At 46.1% G+C, this 15,648-nt stretch overlaps 1 protein-coding gene across 2 annotated transcripts in view; it reads left to right on the top strand.

Moving 5' to 3' along the window:
* Positions 1-15,648, top strand: part of LOC135394112 (cell adhesion molecule Dscam1-like) — a 281,899-nt gene that overhangs the window by 250,984 nt on the left and 15,267 nt on the right. For both annotated transcript variants that reach the window (XM_064624627.1, XM_064624626.1), the window contains exons 6-17: positions 609-878; positions 1,455-1,751; positions 2,546-2,656; positions 2,741-2,902; positions 2,966-3,262; positions 3,352-3,471; positions 3,585-3,758; positions 6,157-6,304; positions 12,979-13,127; positions 13,244-13,375; positions 13,435-13,602; positions 13,661-13,731. In XM_064624627.1, the coding sequence (XP_064480697.1) occupies positions 609-878; positions 1,455-1,751; positions 2,546-2,656; positions 2,741-2,902; positions 2,966-3,262; positions 3,352-3,471; positions 3,585-3,758; positions 6,157-6,304; positions 12,979-13,127; positions 13,244-13,375; positions 13,435-13,602; positions 13,661-13,731 (2,099 nt within the window). The remainder of the gene's footprint in view (positions 1-608; positions 879-1,454; positions 1,752-2,545; positions 2,657-2,740; positions 2,903-2,965; positions 3,263-3,351; positions 3,472-3,584; positions 3,759-6,156; positions 6,305-12,978; positions 13,128-13,243; positions 13,376-13,434; positions 13,603-13,660; positions 13,732-15,648) is intronic.

Here is a 15,648-nt window from a genome sequence, read left to right as displayed (position 1 = left end):
TCAATGAAAGAGATCAGTCGACAATTTAACGTGGTACCGCTCCTTGCGGCTAACATGAGGGCGAGTCAATTTTTTAAAGAAAATCGCGAACATACATTACCACCTCTTTGTTCTCCTGTGACGTGACAACAACGACGCTGACAAGTCGTCGGTAGGTGGAAGTACGTTACAGAAACGAAGTGTGTTGGATCAGCACTCCTGCACGCATTCTCTGCCACACTCACAACATGCACCAGAAAGGAACCACTTTCTTGCATTCTTATTTTGACTAAAAAGCGGTGAAACGCACTGAAATTTGTTGAGGAATGAGAACTATGTATCTTGTTATACGTAATAACTGAAGCAACGTGTACGGATGACTAAAAGGTTTCCAGTCTCAGATTTTATTGCATTTAGAGGTCTTCATTTCCTCGTATGGTCAGTGAAGATGGTAATACTCGTAGATTTCGGTGTTCACTGGCGACGAGAACCAGCGTATTACATGCTAGCCTCGAATTGCGATAGTATCTTAACTAATTTCTTCTTCTATTAGTCACGGTGTTTACAAAAACTACCAAATGCCAGCGGTAGTAAATAATCATCTAACACATTATTTCACTTGATGACAGAGCCGTTGGCCGTAAGCATCCAGCCAACACGCCAGCAGGCTCATGTGGGACAAGCGCTGAACATCAAGTGTTCGGTAACTGGACATCCTGTGAATGCCGTAGTATGGACACTAAACGGACGTCAACTGCATCACGGCGATCGCGTGCCGATGACGTCTTCGGACACGCTCACGATACGTTCAGTGCAGAAGGAGGACAAGGGGATGTACCAATGCTTCGCTACGAACGACGAGGACGTCGCGCAGGCGACGTTTGAACTTTCCTTAGCAGGTGAGCATCAGTAGCACCACCGTTATTTAAACTAATGAACTCATTTATTGGCTCAAACCGCCATACCAGAACGGGAAGGGGAACATTGGATGTGTGCAGCGACGCTCTTATCACGTCACGCAAATTTTTCTTCACTACCATGTTGGCTAATTAATTCGTCAGAGTTTTTAGATTAAATTTCCCCCCCCCCTCCTCAAAATGCTAGTATTTTCGTCAGAGTTCTTCCTCCTGGAGAAGGCTAGACTCAGTTATATTTAAAGTGGTCATACCACGTCACTGGCGCTTTCCCTACGCGCTCATCCACAGCGCTACGTTCTACGATACCAAACGCAGTTAGTAGAAGTTCGAGAAATCACATGACGTAACCCTCCCCTCGCCTACTGACGCCTCAGATCTTTGTAATATGCGCACTCATATCTAAGCCGTGACTGCCTATCCTGCATGTTCTTATTCGTTAAGTACTAAGGCGAAGATGACGATGAAGTCCGAAGTCGTTTAGTACTAATACGCAAGAAAACGCACTGCATATCCAGCAGTCATAGTCATTGATGGATACCGGTACCTTGTTTCCCGCAGAGGATCTTCCAGAACTTCGTGAGACGTTCCACACAGAGACAGTGGAACCAGGACGTCGACTGTCTCTGAAGTGTTCCGCTTCCGGTAGTCCTCTGCCCCAGATCACGTGGGCCTTAGATGACGCCCCGGTCCCCGAAACACACAGGGTTCGCTTTGGAGACTACGTCACGCAGTTTGGCGTTGTCGTCAGCTACCTTAACTTCTCTGTCATCGAGGTTCAAGACGGGGGCGAGTACCGCTGCACAGCCAACAACGGCGTTGGAGCTGTGGTGCACTCCGCTCGAATCAACGTACCAGGTGTGTATTTTCTTGGTAAACGCATGTGCCTATAGAAGGCTGCTATAATGATGCTAGCACATTCAGATAACACTTGTAGACTGAAGACCGTTTCCTTAAGACCATCTCATCAAGTTGATTAGTGATGAGGCCTGTTCGGTAGATGAGTGTTTGATACTTTACCGAAATGGTTACGGTGCATGTGCAATTGCAAGTCATCGTGCCAACGGGCCATCACTGAAAAGTGGCAGCCTATAGTAACTGCGCCTTGAGCACTGACACGTACGACTACCAGTAGGTAGAGCTTGTAGATTACTAGTTGATTATTTTGAAGATCAAGCGAGTTTGGTGTGTGGGTCTCGCAAGGTTGACGAACGGAATACATCATGTCCACAAGCCACTGAAGAACTCTATCTTGTGCAATACAAGTGTGAACCTTGGGAAAATGAACAATAGGCGTGCAACATATCGGTGTAGATGATACCAGAGCGTGTTTCTGATTGTTTCGAGTGCGTAAAAATAGGGTCAAAAGGAAGGCAAGTAAACCATTAAGACAAGTGTGTAGGGGATATACGTTTATTATGAAACAAAAACAGGAGGGAAGGGTCAGCCTGCGCTACGGCGGCTTACAAGGCTTCTATACTTAACCTACCGACATGAACGGACACAAAGACAGGCTTAGAATCAGGCTTCAAGCGAATAATAGTGGTTGTACTGATCTTGTACTGATAGGAATACATGAATGTGTGTTGCACTACTATCTTGTCGACATGTTGCGCTCATTACGTCCCATTTCCGCAAACCAACCATTGCAGGGCGCCCTGTTGTCCGACCTATGCGTAACCTTACGGTTTTAGCTGGAGAGGTTCTCCGTCTTCGATGTCCTGTGGCCGGGTATCCCCTCGAGTCGATAGCGTGGGAAAGAGGTAAAATAGAATACAATACGGATCGCACTGTTCTCGTTCAGACCACGACGTAATATTGAGTATGACACTATGCATTCGCTGCAGCTGGTGTAAAGCTCCCCTACAACCACAGACAAAAGGTTCATGACAATGGGACACTAGAAGTTCACCACGTCGAGAGAGCAACAGACGAGGGACCGTACACGTGCGTTGCCAAAGACGCTGAAGGCCACAGCGCTGAGAACAACGTATACGTTAACGTTAAAGGTACACTTCATCAAAGCTGTGCTCCTAGGCGTGTAAGAACCCGTCGTGCCGTTTTTTCTCCAGTTAAGCCGACCATCGAGCCATTCAGCTACCCACCATCCATTCGGGAAGGTCAAAGAGCCTCGGTCATGTGCACCGTCAGTAGCGGCGACATGCCCATCAACATCACGTGGTACAGAGACGGTGAGCCTATCGGACCTGCCAATCCTCAAACACGCGGGATACTTGTCTCCACTGTGGCCGACTACTCGTCTACGCTACACTTCAAGTCTGTGCGTCTTGAGTACCGTGGGAATTACACGTGCGTCGCTTCAAATGACGCCGGCACCGTCAGTTATTCCACTACGATGGTGATCCATGGTAACTACACTCGTTTTTATGCCTTTCCGATTGGTGTAGATTAGATTGGATATTGGATTGGATTGGATTGGATTGGATTTCATTCGCAGTTCCTCCTCAATGGGTGATCGAGCCCACGGAAACTTCCGTTGTGAAGGGCAAGAACGTGGTCATCGACTGTGAGGCTGATGGATTTCCGTTGCCTAGAGTCAGATGGACGAAAGCTGAGGGTAAGTATGAATTGGCCAACTGTGGCTGACGTTGCAAAATTTCAGCGTTACCTTTTGTTTGACATTGATCTCAAGAACTTTCTCCAAGAAGTATTTTTCAACTCGTTCGTTAGGAGATGCCCCACGTGACTTTAAGCCAATCGTGAGCAGCGCCCATGTTCAGGTGTTCGAAAATGGGTCTTTGGGCATCAACGGCGCAAAGGAAGATGATGCTGGATACTTCCTATGTCAGGCGTCTAATGGTATAGGGCAAGGACTGAGCAAAGTCGTCAAGGTCACAGTCTATAGTACGTAGAATTTGCCATTCTCTTTATGTCTTGTTTTTTCAAAGCAGTATATACTGAGAGCGTAATGTATAGCGGACTATTATCTCACGTTGTTGCAGAGATATTGATATCCAGTATTTCTAACTATCATGTTGTTTTTGCTCGGATCAGCCTGACGTTGTTTCAGATAAGCTGCCTACTGTCACTAAGCGGTGACATGCGCTGACTGCTACAGGAATATCTTGTTCACAATTTCTTTTTTTAATAGGCTCTGCTGTTCGTCGGCACTAAAAATAAATACTGAAATATTCGAACAGTTGTAAGATTTTTTTTTCTGATTTATCATTCGGGCGCTTGGCATTCTTCTTGTTCTTCTTGCAAGTTGCTGAGGTTTGATTAGATAGTAAAAGTAAAACAAAAACAAAAGAATGTATAATTCCTCTTTGCATTGTTTTCCTTTTCAATGTGTTCTTTCTTAAAGTGAAGCAAAAGTGCTGATTTTGATTAAATTCAGCTGAATAATGGTTATATTAAAACAAAATTGTATGAAACCTTCAGCTTCATCCAAAGCTTCACCATCAGTCTACATCACTTTCGACCTCTGAATCGTGACAAAAACTAAATAAATCTAATTCTACCGAAAAGTATTATATTAGACTGAATTTATTATAATATCACATAAATTCACTCATGAAATCAGGTAGCAATTACGCCCGAAGTGGTAACGCTCCAACAAAAGCCTCTTTAGGTTCACATGATTAAAAATGAAATGAATTCCCAAGAATCATTCCGTGCGCCGACAACCTTCTTCCGGCTTTTAATAAACACGAAATCACGGACAGCGACGTACATTTTCCTTAAACACTGCTGCTTCCTAAACCACTTGTTTTCGTTTTGTCATTAACACTGCGTCGATAATCTGTCAAAGCCCCTACATCGTTATTGTACCAAGGGACCACCGCTTTCACATGTTGGCAGAACGTCTTGTTCATTGTTCGTCTTGTTCATTCATTCAAGAGCAGCGCACAATCGACGGGTCTCATCAAACAAGGCAGAACAATGCGTCCCTATACACCGCGATGTGGAACGGCGTGCTCGACTCATTTCGCCTGCAGAATCCAATGAACCCGCTAAGTTCTATTATCATGCAAAAACAGCGGTGAGACATCACCGCTTCGGGGACTCAGTAAGAGAACGTAGAAAAGCTTTGCGTGTTTTGAACCCCCAGGGTGTTAAAGCGGTTGGAATAGTTGGAATCCCCTCGATTCTCTCTTGAGGCTGCCTTTTATGCGCTCGAATGATTGGAAGCAAACTTGGAAGAGTCTACGAACTTATTTCCACGAGCACGTGCGCCTATTCTTCAAGAACTGCAGATTGATGTCGGGGGAAACTACTTTATTTCTTGCTTCCAATTATCGTCAGTCGAGTTTAGTTAGCTCGATTAAATATTCTGAAGCGAAATTACATTAATAAGATATTCCGAACACAAATCTGCGAGTCTGCTAGTAAAGTGGCAAAGTTCGAAGTCTTTTTCTTCTTTTATTTACTTGTTACTTATAAATAAGTTGCTCCTACCGTTTAATATCGCTCTTTTATTTACTTGCTCATACTTTCTAATGCACATAATCAGCCAAATTCTTTATGCTTTTAATTCAAAGCAATTAAATCATTCGTGCTACGTCTAACAGCTCCAAAAATATAAACTTTTAACAAAAGCATCTTATAATAGTAATGATAATAATAATAGTTCAGGACATAACGTCGCCACACAAATGTGATCATGAGTGACGCCACAGTGGTCGGTCTGTGGATTACTTTTGCCCACCTGGGGGTTCTTTAACGTGCGCCGAAATCTTGACACATGGCACACCCCATTTGACGTTCCTCGCGGAAGACGGCGTGTCTCTTACACAAAGTTGTCACCGTCCTCGGCCGGGTTTGAACCCGCGACAAAAGCACCTTAAAATTTCAACAAAAGTAGCACACTTTAGTTGGTAGCGTGCTGGCATAATGTTGCGTCCCCCCTAAAAAAATGGTGCTATTCTCGTGGTGCTGTGTTGAGTTAAAAACTTCAGTCAAAATTTCTACGTGAAACGGAAAATTTATCGTCATTAGGCAGTTTTAGCACATCGTTGGTAAGGTTATCGTGCCTATCGTAGCCAATCGCAGTCGTGTGTGACTCAGAATCTTGTCCAATGATTGGTTCCGGTTAATACGGTTCGACGCAAGCCACGTTATCAACGGTTTCCTAAGACTCGAGTTTTAGGAGACCGTTGAAAACGTGGCTTGCTTCCTCATAACGTTAACACAGACGTTATGTTTTGCGTGGTATGCTACAAGAACGGTGCATGATATCTTTACGACATCTCCTGTTTATTTTTTCGCCTTCACGCCCTCATGATTTTTTCCCCGCATTCAGTCGCTGCTCACTTCAAGACCAAGTTCACAGCAGAGATGGTTCGAAAAGGTCAGAACACCCGTCTCAAGTGCGATGCCACGGGTGATAAGCCCATCTCCATCTCCTGGCTTAAGGATAAACAGCCGGTTAGTCCTAAGCAAGATGCAAGGTAAGAGCACTTCTAATTCCTGGTAATCTCTGCGCGTGCTCATTACACACGCGCTAGCAAAACATGGGCAATTTTAGTCATTTTTGTGACCAGCAGCCCAGCGCAACAGTTGCGCCACCTGGCGTCCGTGGCGTGAGATGCAACAGCTCTTCACTCGAGCTTCCTGGCTGAAATTGTAGCACGTAACGTCACTCCTTATGTAGTCACGCAGAAGTATTTTAAATATTTCTTTAACATTTTTTGGGGGGACTCGGTGTGGTCGTGTCGCGTCACGTCACGCTGACGCCCTTGCTCTCGCGATGCGTACCCTCCGCCTCATTAGTTTCTTTATCGCGCCGCCTCGGCTGAGAAGTAACGTTTCCCGCGACACCCTCGCCCAGTAAGGAGATTTAGCAGATTAGAATATCTTTACGCTAACGGTTCCGAAAACATCATAAGCCTGATTCCTTCGAAGTGGATGCCATTGCGTTGCTGATCTTTGATGCGACGGCTTCCTTTATCGATAGTTTTTGTAGAGGGCATCCAATTTGCTAAATCTTCCTAGTATCTCGTTTTAAAAGTGATAAAAACTTAGTGCAGGTAACACTCAATTTCACCGCATAGCACGCTCTGTGGCAACCATTGCCACGCATGATAGGGTTATCGCTTCTGATTGGAAGAGAGAGCGGGGCGTACGTCTTTTTGTGCAATTTGGATATATGCTAATTGACACAAGACTGCGTACGCCTCCCTCTTTCCTCGAATCTGAAGCGATAACCCTATCACAGGTGGCAATGGTTGGCGCTGAGCGTGCTATGCGGTGAAGTTCTGTTTTTAGAGTGGACGACATAAACACAGCACTGACTGACAAACCAAGAGGGCGGCGAGAAGAAGGTGGAGAGAGAGAAAGAAGGGGGTATATATTTATTAGACGAAAAGGAAAAAAAACGGAGGAAAGGTCAGCGAAGCGGGATGTCGGCTTGCTATTCCGGAAATAAATAAATAAATGAATTAGAAAATTAAGAAATAATAAATAAATAAAAAGAAAATAATTAAAGAAAGAAAGAAATAGGAAGGAATAATAAATAAAGAAAGAAAGAAAATTAAGAAATAAATAAAAAGAAAAGGAGAAAGAAGGGGTTATAGGCACTTGTCGTTGCGTTTAATAAGCTCTTGGTTTGTCAGTCAATGCTGCGTTTGTGTGGTCCTTCCTAAGTTGTACCCTGCACTGGGGTTACTATCCATTTCAAAATGGGGGCCACAAAGGATCCAGTGGTTAACCCTTTATTAGTGTATGCACTGTGTGTCTCACTTGCTATATCGTCTACGTCATCGGGCAGCACGGATGTCGCTGTGCGGGGAAAGCCGTCTCCGCGTTCCGCTTTACCTCGACCGCGCAATGCACGATAATTTAAGCGGCATGCCACGCATCTTCGTCCAATCAGATGGTCAACTGAGATCGCGTCACGCTCATGTCTTCTTCCGGCCACCCACGCAGTCTGCAGCACGTCAACAGCGTCGTCAGCGGCGACATTTCGAGAGTCGCGTAAACCGCAAGCGGCAGCGTCTGCTGCGTGGCAAGCACTCTTTCTTTCCTCTTTCTTGCCGCCCAGCGACAGTCCGCAGGCGGTTTCCGCGCATGTGTCTGCATTGGGTACGCGGCCCTAGAGCGCAGGCGGCGTGCTGCGGAGCATTCCCGCAAGGATAGAGTTCGCATATGTGACGCCATTGCTGCGGGAGCTGCAGATGCGAATGCCGAAAATGAGGAACGTGAGCGGATGCGGCCCGTAATGCCAGGAATCGGCGTGCAACAAAGCGTACAGCCATTACACTCGGCCATATGTTCAGAAATGCGTACTAAAATGTACAGTGGATTTAAGAGGAAGTGAGCGCGTTTGCAGGCCAACACGTGTTTCCGAACCCATGGCAACCTATATGGTCGGGATTGCTGTTGCCCCACACGCATATCATTTACGGTCACACACCCGTCCTTCATCTGCTGCAATGATATCGCATTCCGTACGGCTCGCGTCAAGGTGAACTTGAACACCGCTCCAGCCTGCGAAGTGGGAAGAAAGCATCACCAAGGTCCGCAGGCCGGAATGGCATTCAAGTTAACTGTGATGCGAGCTGTATATGTTTAGTAGTGCGCCAAAGAGTACAGTGCTTTTTTTTTTTTAGCAGAATCCGTTCGCTGGAATACAGTTGGAATAGGATGACATCGAGGTATACTGAAATTGAGTTTATACCACACAAGCTTAGATGGTGAAGAAGTAGAAAATGATGTTGATGTTGAGGAAGATAAATAATGGGGAGAAGAAAGAGAAAATGCGGCTCCGTTGTAATATATATATTTTAACAAGGAGAAAATATTACAATAGAGCTGCATCGAGTCCTTCAGGAATCTCCTCCTGACAGTGACTACAAAACAGCGCTTTCTTCTGAAACTGCATGCTCCACAATATTGGGAAGAGTTTCTTTAATTAAAGCTCTCGCACCTTAACGATTAAATTACATGCTCCGGTAGCCTGCGCTATCCTCCTTATGAAGATATAAGACTCTTTGTTGTCCGTCCGATTTTTGAGACGATCCTTCCCTTCTTGCTCGGCTCACCACATTGTTTCCATTGGCGGGCCATCGCAGTAAATTATTTTGGAGATGAGTTTGCGAAGAAAAGAACAGGTCTTATGGAAATAAGGCGCAATCAATAAAAATACATAGGGCTGCTTTCAAAAGGTCGGGAAGCTTTGTAGAAAGTGAGCATTGAAGAAGAAAATAACGCTTCTTTCCTTGAATGTGTCTAGGAAAGTCTCCTAAGTTGGAAACTATTATAACCGCTTTATAAAAAAGCGGTTCAGAAGTGAAGGAGCGCAAGTTTTCTCGCAACATAGGCTGAATGTCACCTCAGTTAGCTTTTCTTTGTGTGTGTGCGAGTGTATGTGTGTGTGCGCATCTTTAGCAAGAGGAGTTTTTTCGGCATCGCTGGATAAGTTTCCAAGCCTAGATTAAAAAGACTACAAAAATATCCTTAACATCTATGTAAGTGTATGTGATGCATTCCTGAACGCTAATACATTCATCATGCGGAATATACCAAGCATTCCCTTTCTTCTTTTCCCCTCTCTCCGTTTCTTCTACCGATCAATCAACCAAGCATTGGTTAGAATAACGGAGATATCGACTAAAAACCGCGCTTAAGGCTGAGACGCATGTACGACGAAACGACGTGCGACATGTACGACGCGTCGCAGCGCAAAGTATCCTGGGACGGATTCTGGAGAAATAGGTCGTCGCAGTAGCGCTCTGCGACAAGTCGTGGCGCGACAAAACTGCTCGGATGTCTCCGCTCCCGTCGGTGGGTTGTCGTGCGGATGTAGTGACGTCATGAACCAAGCAGCCAATGATGCTGCCTCTCTAGTAGATGCGATGGATCCGAGAAAAAATGGCGGATAGTGTGTGTTCTGAATGCAAACAGTGGCTGGTTTCGTTGTGTTGCGCCCTGAAAGACACGTGAAATAACGAATGAATTGTTCTCGTTTGCTGTGTTTTACAAGTGAGCACATTTGGTTATGTTAAATAAAGTGTAAGCGAGTGTATCTCTGGCCGCGCTGTTCTAGCAACACGGCGGTCCAGAGCGACATGTATGTCGCCGCCCATGTGTCTGCTGCTGATTCGTGACACGAAACTGTGCGACTCGTCGCACGACGGGTCGTGCATTTTGCCGTACATGTGTTTCGCCCTTTAAAGAAGCGACTACTGCGACACGACCGTTATCGGCGTGACGATGAAACTATCGATGTGACGTCGGAAGTAGGCGACCTTCCCCACTGGCGGACTGGCTTGGTGCAACCTTGGAGAGAGCAAGTGATGCAAGTGCCGCCTTGTAGGGGTGAGGGGGGGGGGGGGGGGGTAGACGCTTTTTCCTTCTTCTTTTTCTTTTCTTTTTTTTTTTGCGTGGAGTGCATCCGCGTTGAGTGCGATATATCAAAAATCGGATATGTTTCAGTTGAAAGTCCTCTTTGGGAGCCATTCCCCAGCGAGAACTCAGATTTCTCGGGGATCTCTCTTCACGGTTCCTTTAAAGCGATGGTTATTTCCGTAATGCGTATTTCCTACGCGTCTATTATTCCCTTTGCCGTAAAACTTGAAATGCAAGTAACCGTCTTTTAGCTTGATCTGGGATAACTTGGGTTCAACTGTCATGATGGAATGCAATTGTTCTAAGGGTGGAACGTACAAACGTACAACGTACGTTTTATACTATGGTTGATGCTCTGTTTCACTGCTGTCTTCCCTCAACATGCCCCTGCCCATAAAGTTCAAATATAAGAGGCGATATTTGCATAACGCTCGTCTTTGGATGCTTTCTCAACTGTTGCTATCATGCTCCGACGTTTCTAATTTTTCGTATCTCGTCTTCGCCGATCACTGTGTCGTTGTTAACCTGTTGCCGGGTGACCAGACCAAATGTCTGTTGTCACGATGATAGAATTTTGCAATGTCGGCATGTGGTGGTGTGTGTCGTTTTCTGCTTGCCACACTTTGCTTCGGTATGTAGACATACTGGTGACGAGAGGGCCAATGGCCACGACAGTTAGGAAATCTCTCATAATCGGTAGCCTACATTGTGCTTCTAATACCAATTATTTATTCAGCTGCGTCGTGGAATTTCTCCGGCTCCTTGCCCTTTTGACGCCTTCACGCTTTCCGCCACGAGGATGACTTTTCCACTGTAGTCGGGAGAAGTGAGGATCGTCGCGCCCTTTGTATTGCACCGGCCACCGAAAAAAGGCGTTCGACGCCACCGGCAGTGGCCGATATGCCAAAGCAGACCTCCGCTGGACGACCCAGCTTATGATATGTGTCGTGTTTCCAAAAGGTACAGACATCTTGCTCGTCATATTCCTCCGCAAGATACTCATCAAGTTCAGATGTCTGCCGAACTTCATGCACCAGGAACGTGGTATCAAGGACACCGTGGATGCCGAGGGCTGTGGAAAGATCCACAGCGTGCTCTGACCGTGCTCGAAATTTCCACACTGCTCTTCTCTTTCCAATCTTTCGCGCGTTTTCTCGCCGTCACTAGAGCTGCCGATATCTTTGAAGTGGTCCCGCAGCCAATCGGGGACAGCGAAGTCACCCATGGTGTGGAGCTCGTCAACGCGATCAGACATGATTCTTCGCTGCAGCAGTGGCGCAACACCTGTTGCCTGCACAACCAGGGCCCAAAGGACCCACACCCTGGCTCGAACAGCTTTTTATTGCCATTGCGATCTTTGATTTGCCTGTTTTTGGCCCGAAAGCACAATCACAAGAGGCCGACAACGGCAAGCCCTCTCGCCATCACCACCACCACCACAAGAGGAAATTCACACCCTCGATGCCTTTGCTGTGTGCAAGGTGTCATGTGCCAACAGCGCAACTACATGGTGATCGCGTGAGTGCGATAATGCCTAGATATCACACGAACTGCCTTTGCCTGATATCGTGATCGCACTCATGCAATCACCCTCATGATGATCGCTGCATGCACGATCAACTCGTTCAACTCAACAACAATTCGTTCGACGTTCTGATTGCGATAAACAGTAGCGCGAGGATGAATGCGATCCAGTATCGCGCTCATGGTGCACAGCGATCACGCGCCATATCTGCCTGAGCGTGAGCGTGGGTCCCCAAGCAGCACAATGTACTGAAAGTCGAGTGCAATAGGGTTGGACGGGTAGGTGGAAGACCTTGAACAGACTCGTGATACTCAAGAACATTGATAAGACATATACCGTCCACCCCTGTTGCACTCGACTTTCAGTACATTTTGCTGCTTGGGTCGGCTTCAGCCTCACGCTCGCCTTATCAGATGATCGTGATCGTTAGTTCTTTTGGGCCGAAATGCCGACCTCTGCCAAGGACCCAGCACTTTTACGAGGTCAAAGTTGCGGTTGTCCAGTCGGTCGAGAGCAGATTTCATGGTAGCCCTTTGACGTGCGCACCCAGAACAGTGCACGAGAAAGTGTTCAATGTCCTCCATGGTTGCACAAAGAGTGCAGTTCGCTGAATCAGCCTTCCCAATTTTATGGAAGAATTGGCGCCCGTATGGCACGTTCAGACGGAACCTGTGCAAAGAAGCGCGTGTGAAATGTGCGTCTAGAGGAGGAAGTGTCCCCGCCTTCATTTGTTTTGCCTTTTTTGTGATAAAACGGTTGTCACCAGCATCAAGGTCAAAGCGGAGGAAAGAAAGGTAAAACAAGAGTCGGGAACACTTCCTCCTCTCCACGCACCTCCCGTGCGCACTCCTTTGCGACAATCAAGCAGACGGGGCTAAAGCGGAATTTTTACTAATTTTTTTTACTATTTTTGTTGCGATACTGTGCATGGTTTTTGTTGGATCTGTGGTTATCCGTGGAGGACTTCATATTTCTGTAAAAAAAAAAAAAGCGAGGTTCGCTTGGCAATTTTCAAAGTTCAATTGAAAAAAACAATTTTCCCTGAATTTAAAATTGTCCAAAGCCTTCCTAAATAGCGGCAAAAGTTCCCAGAAGGTAATTGCCGAAAGCCCCACAATCCTCCGCCGAGTACGTCGCCAGTTTGAATTTTTCATCACATTAGGTGAAACACCCTGTATGTTTCATATGACGTATATGCTCTAGTACTCCGTGAAATTTAAAAAAAAGCACTGTCGCCACTTGCTGTTCCAGGTATGAGCTTGTTGAGACCATTCAAAATACTGGCGTCACTTCGGAGATCATCATCCGTCAGGCTGACCGCCGCGATTCAGCACTTTTCACCTGTATCGCCACCAACAACTTCGGCCAGGACGACACCAATACCCAACTTATAGTTCAAGGTATAAAACTACATTATTCTAGCGGAAATACTGAAAAACGAAATAATATTTTCCGCGCTGTAAAAAACAACTTCTATTGTCACATCTTACTATTAATTTTTTTTTCTTGGATACAGAACCACCAGATGCCCCACAAGACCTGAAGGTCCTCGAAGTCACCAGTCGCAGCGTCCGCCTGGAATGGACAGCGCCCTATAGCGGCAACAGTCCCATAACGCACTACACGGTGCAGTATAAAGACGAGGGATGTAAGTGGACCCGTAAGTTTCTCTCACCGATACCGCTTACACAACGGTCATTCGTGCAGCTAAATGGCACGCCAAGATGCAGAACTTGAGTACGGTTGCGTCAGAGACGTCTGGGACAGTACGAGGTCTGAAGCCTTCAGCTGTCTACCACTTTAGAGTGTTTGCTGAAAACCGAATCGGCCGTAGCGACGGAAGCCACGCTGTCAAGACAACGACAACTGAAGAAGGTAGATGTTGAGAAATAATGATTAAGTGTTCGTTGTTTGACCGGTTTTTGCTTTTCAGCGCCGGGTGGGCCTCCGTCGAAAGTCAGAGCGCTTCCGACAAGTTCGCAGTCCATTAAGGTTTCTTGGAAGGTAATAATCCTGTACGAATTAATGACATTAATTAAATAAATTAAAATTTATGACAGTAGCACAAATAGCCTTTCCAGGTGGATTGTAACTGCACGGCTGATATTCGGTGCAAGAGAGTATCCCTAGTGCACAATTTGTTCCTGGGGTTACTACAGAGCCTGAGACCTAAAGGTGTTATGGGACGTTTGGGTAACCCTTGGCCGTAGTAGGGTTACAACAAATTTTCAATAGGGATGTAACTAGCAGATGTTATCTAAAACTAATTAGCTTTTTTCGTTAGATACTTTGGGGCCCATGTTAGATTGTGAAATTTGACGCAGTAATTGATTGAAGCCGGTCAACTTTTCGGAACTTCTTTGAGATATCCATGGCCACATTTCTCCGTAGAAACTAAAGTCCACGCGAGAACCAAGTCACGCAGGGGGGATCGCCCCCTCTAGTTGAGGAAGGCGGTGTGGTGTCTTACACCGTACACCCAGCCTCATTCCTTCATTCCCAGACTTTATTCTCCTTTCTCACGTGCCGTGATGCACATACGATAGACACCATACTACGGGTGGGGGGCGGGGGGGATATGTTTATTGAACGATACTAAAGTTATGTTTACGCTAAGTGGCGTATCTAACCTAATAGAAACGATATATGTGCTGCTGTCGTAGATTTTTTCCTACAAAATCCGTATTAAATAAAATCCACCTTGAATCAGGTGCATGTTGTATTTCTCTCCTGTATGTCGGCGGTTCTCATAGCGTTTTTTTTTTTAGGAAGTTTGACTTGCGTCAGTGAACGGTACCTCTTGCATGCCCTAGTTGACCTTACTATTTTCTCATTTACCCTCTGTGGTTCTCGTTGCTCCAGCTTTGTCGTTCGAAATAGAGTACGTCAATCTAAAATCGACCCATTGAACTTAAAAGGAACTTTAAAGCAGACCTTTTTTTAAGAACTTTAAAGCAGAAGTAGGCGTATTCATGGCACTTCCAATGCAGAACCCCTAAAGTGCGTCGCGTTCAAAAAGCTTTTCTTGCGTTGTCTCTATCATGACCTTGCAAAACGTGGCACGTGGTGACACTAAGGCGTAAAAAACGAAATATTTATTTCATTACGCATTCTAAATCAACCTCACACGAAGACTCAGGCATTACGGGCTTCCACAAGAGCAAGTGACATCATTTGGAGGTCTTGCATTTGTGTCCTAGCAACATCGCACGTGCTCCCTTCCCCGTCTCCGCTCCCCGTCCCACGTTGAAAGACTGCCAACAGCTGTGGCGTCGAGAGAGATATCGATCTTTAAGGAGCAACGTCGCCAGACGCGTGACCGATATAAGACCCTCTGTTTCCAAACATGTGACGTCACGCGGAGACCGGTTCGAGGTTATGTTTTGCTGTGGTGGGCAAGAAGCGGGAAAAATGCGTCGGGTCATAGGCTGACAAAGCTGGTAGTGTCCACCAGCATGTTTTGCACGGCGGCGAAACGTAATCGATGACGTAGGGCCGCAGGTCGTCTATTCCACACGCTATGACGTCATACATTGCATTCTCGGGTAAACGTAAACTAGCCCCCGCCACAACTTCCGGGTCCTTCCACGACAAAGTACGCTGGGAACCATCCGCCATGCAGAATTATATCTTTCGCCCTCCTGATTTGTTGAAAAGGCGTATACGCCCCTCTCTCTCTTCAAATCAGAAGCGATAACTGTATCAATCGGCACAGTGGTTGGCGCAGAGCGTGTTTGCTATGAAACCGGATGTCGTTTTGGCGCCAAACCGGAAGCGGTGAAAACAGCATGTATAAACTAATTTTATGATAGTTGCGCGCCACATAAAGTGACAATATCTTGGAAGGCTACACTGTAAGGCATGCGGACTGCAATGATATAAATTCGGTAGGATTCCGAAGACGTGATTGATTGATTGGAA

This window comes from Ornithodoros turicata, chromosome 5, assembly GCF_037126465.1.
Source record: "Ornithodoros turicata isolate Travis chromosome 5, ASM3712646v1, whole genome shotgun sequence".
Taxonomy (NCBI): domain Eukaryota; kingdom Metazoa; phylum Arthropoda; class Arachnida; order Ixodida; family Argasidae; genus Ornithodoros; species Ornithodoros turicata.
Note: the sequence above shows the minus strand (reverse complement) of the source record. Positions and strands in the feature narration are given on the sequence as shown.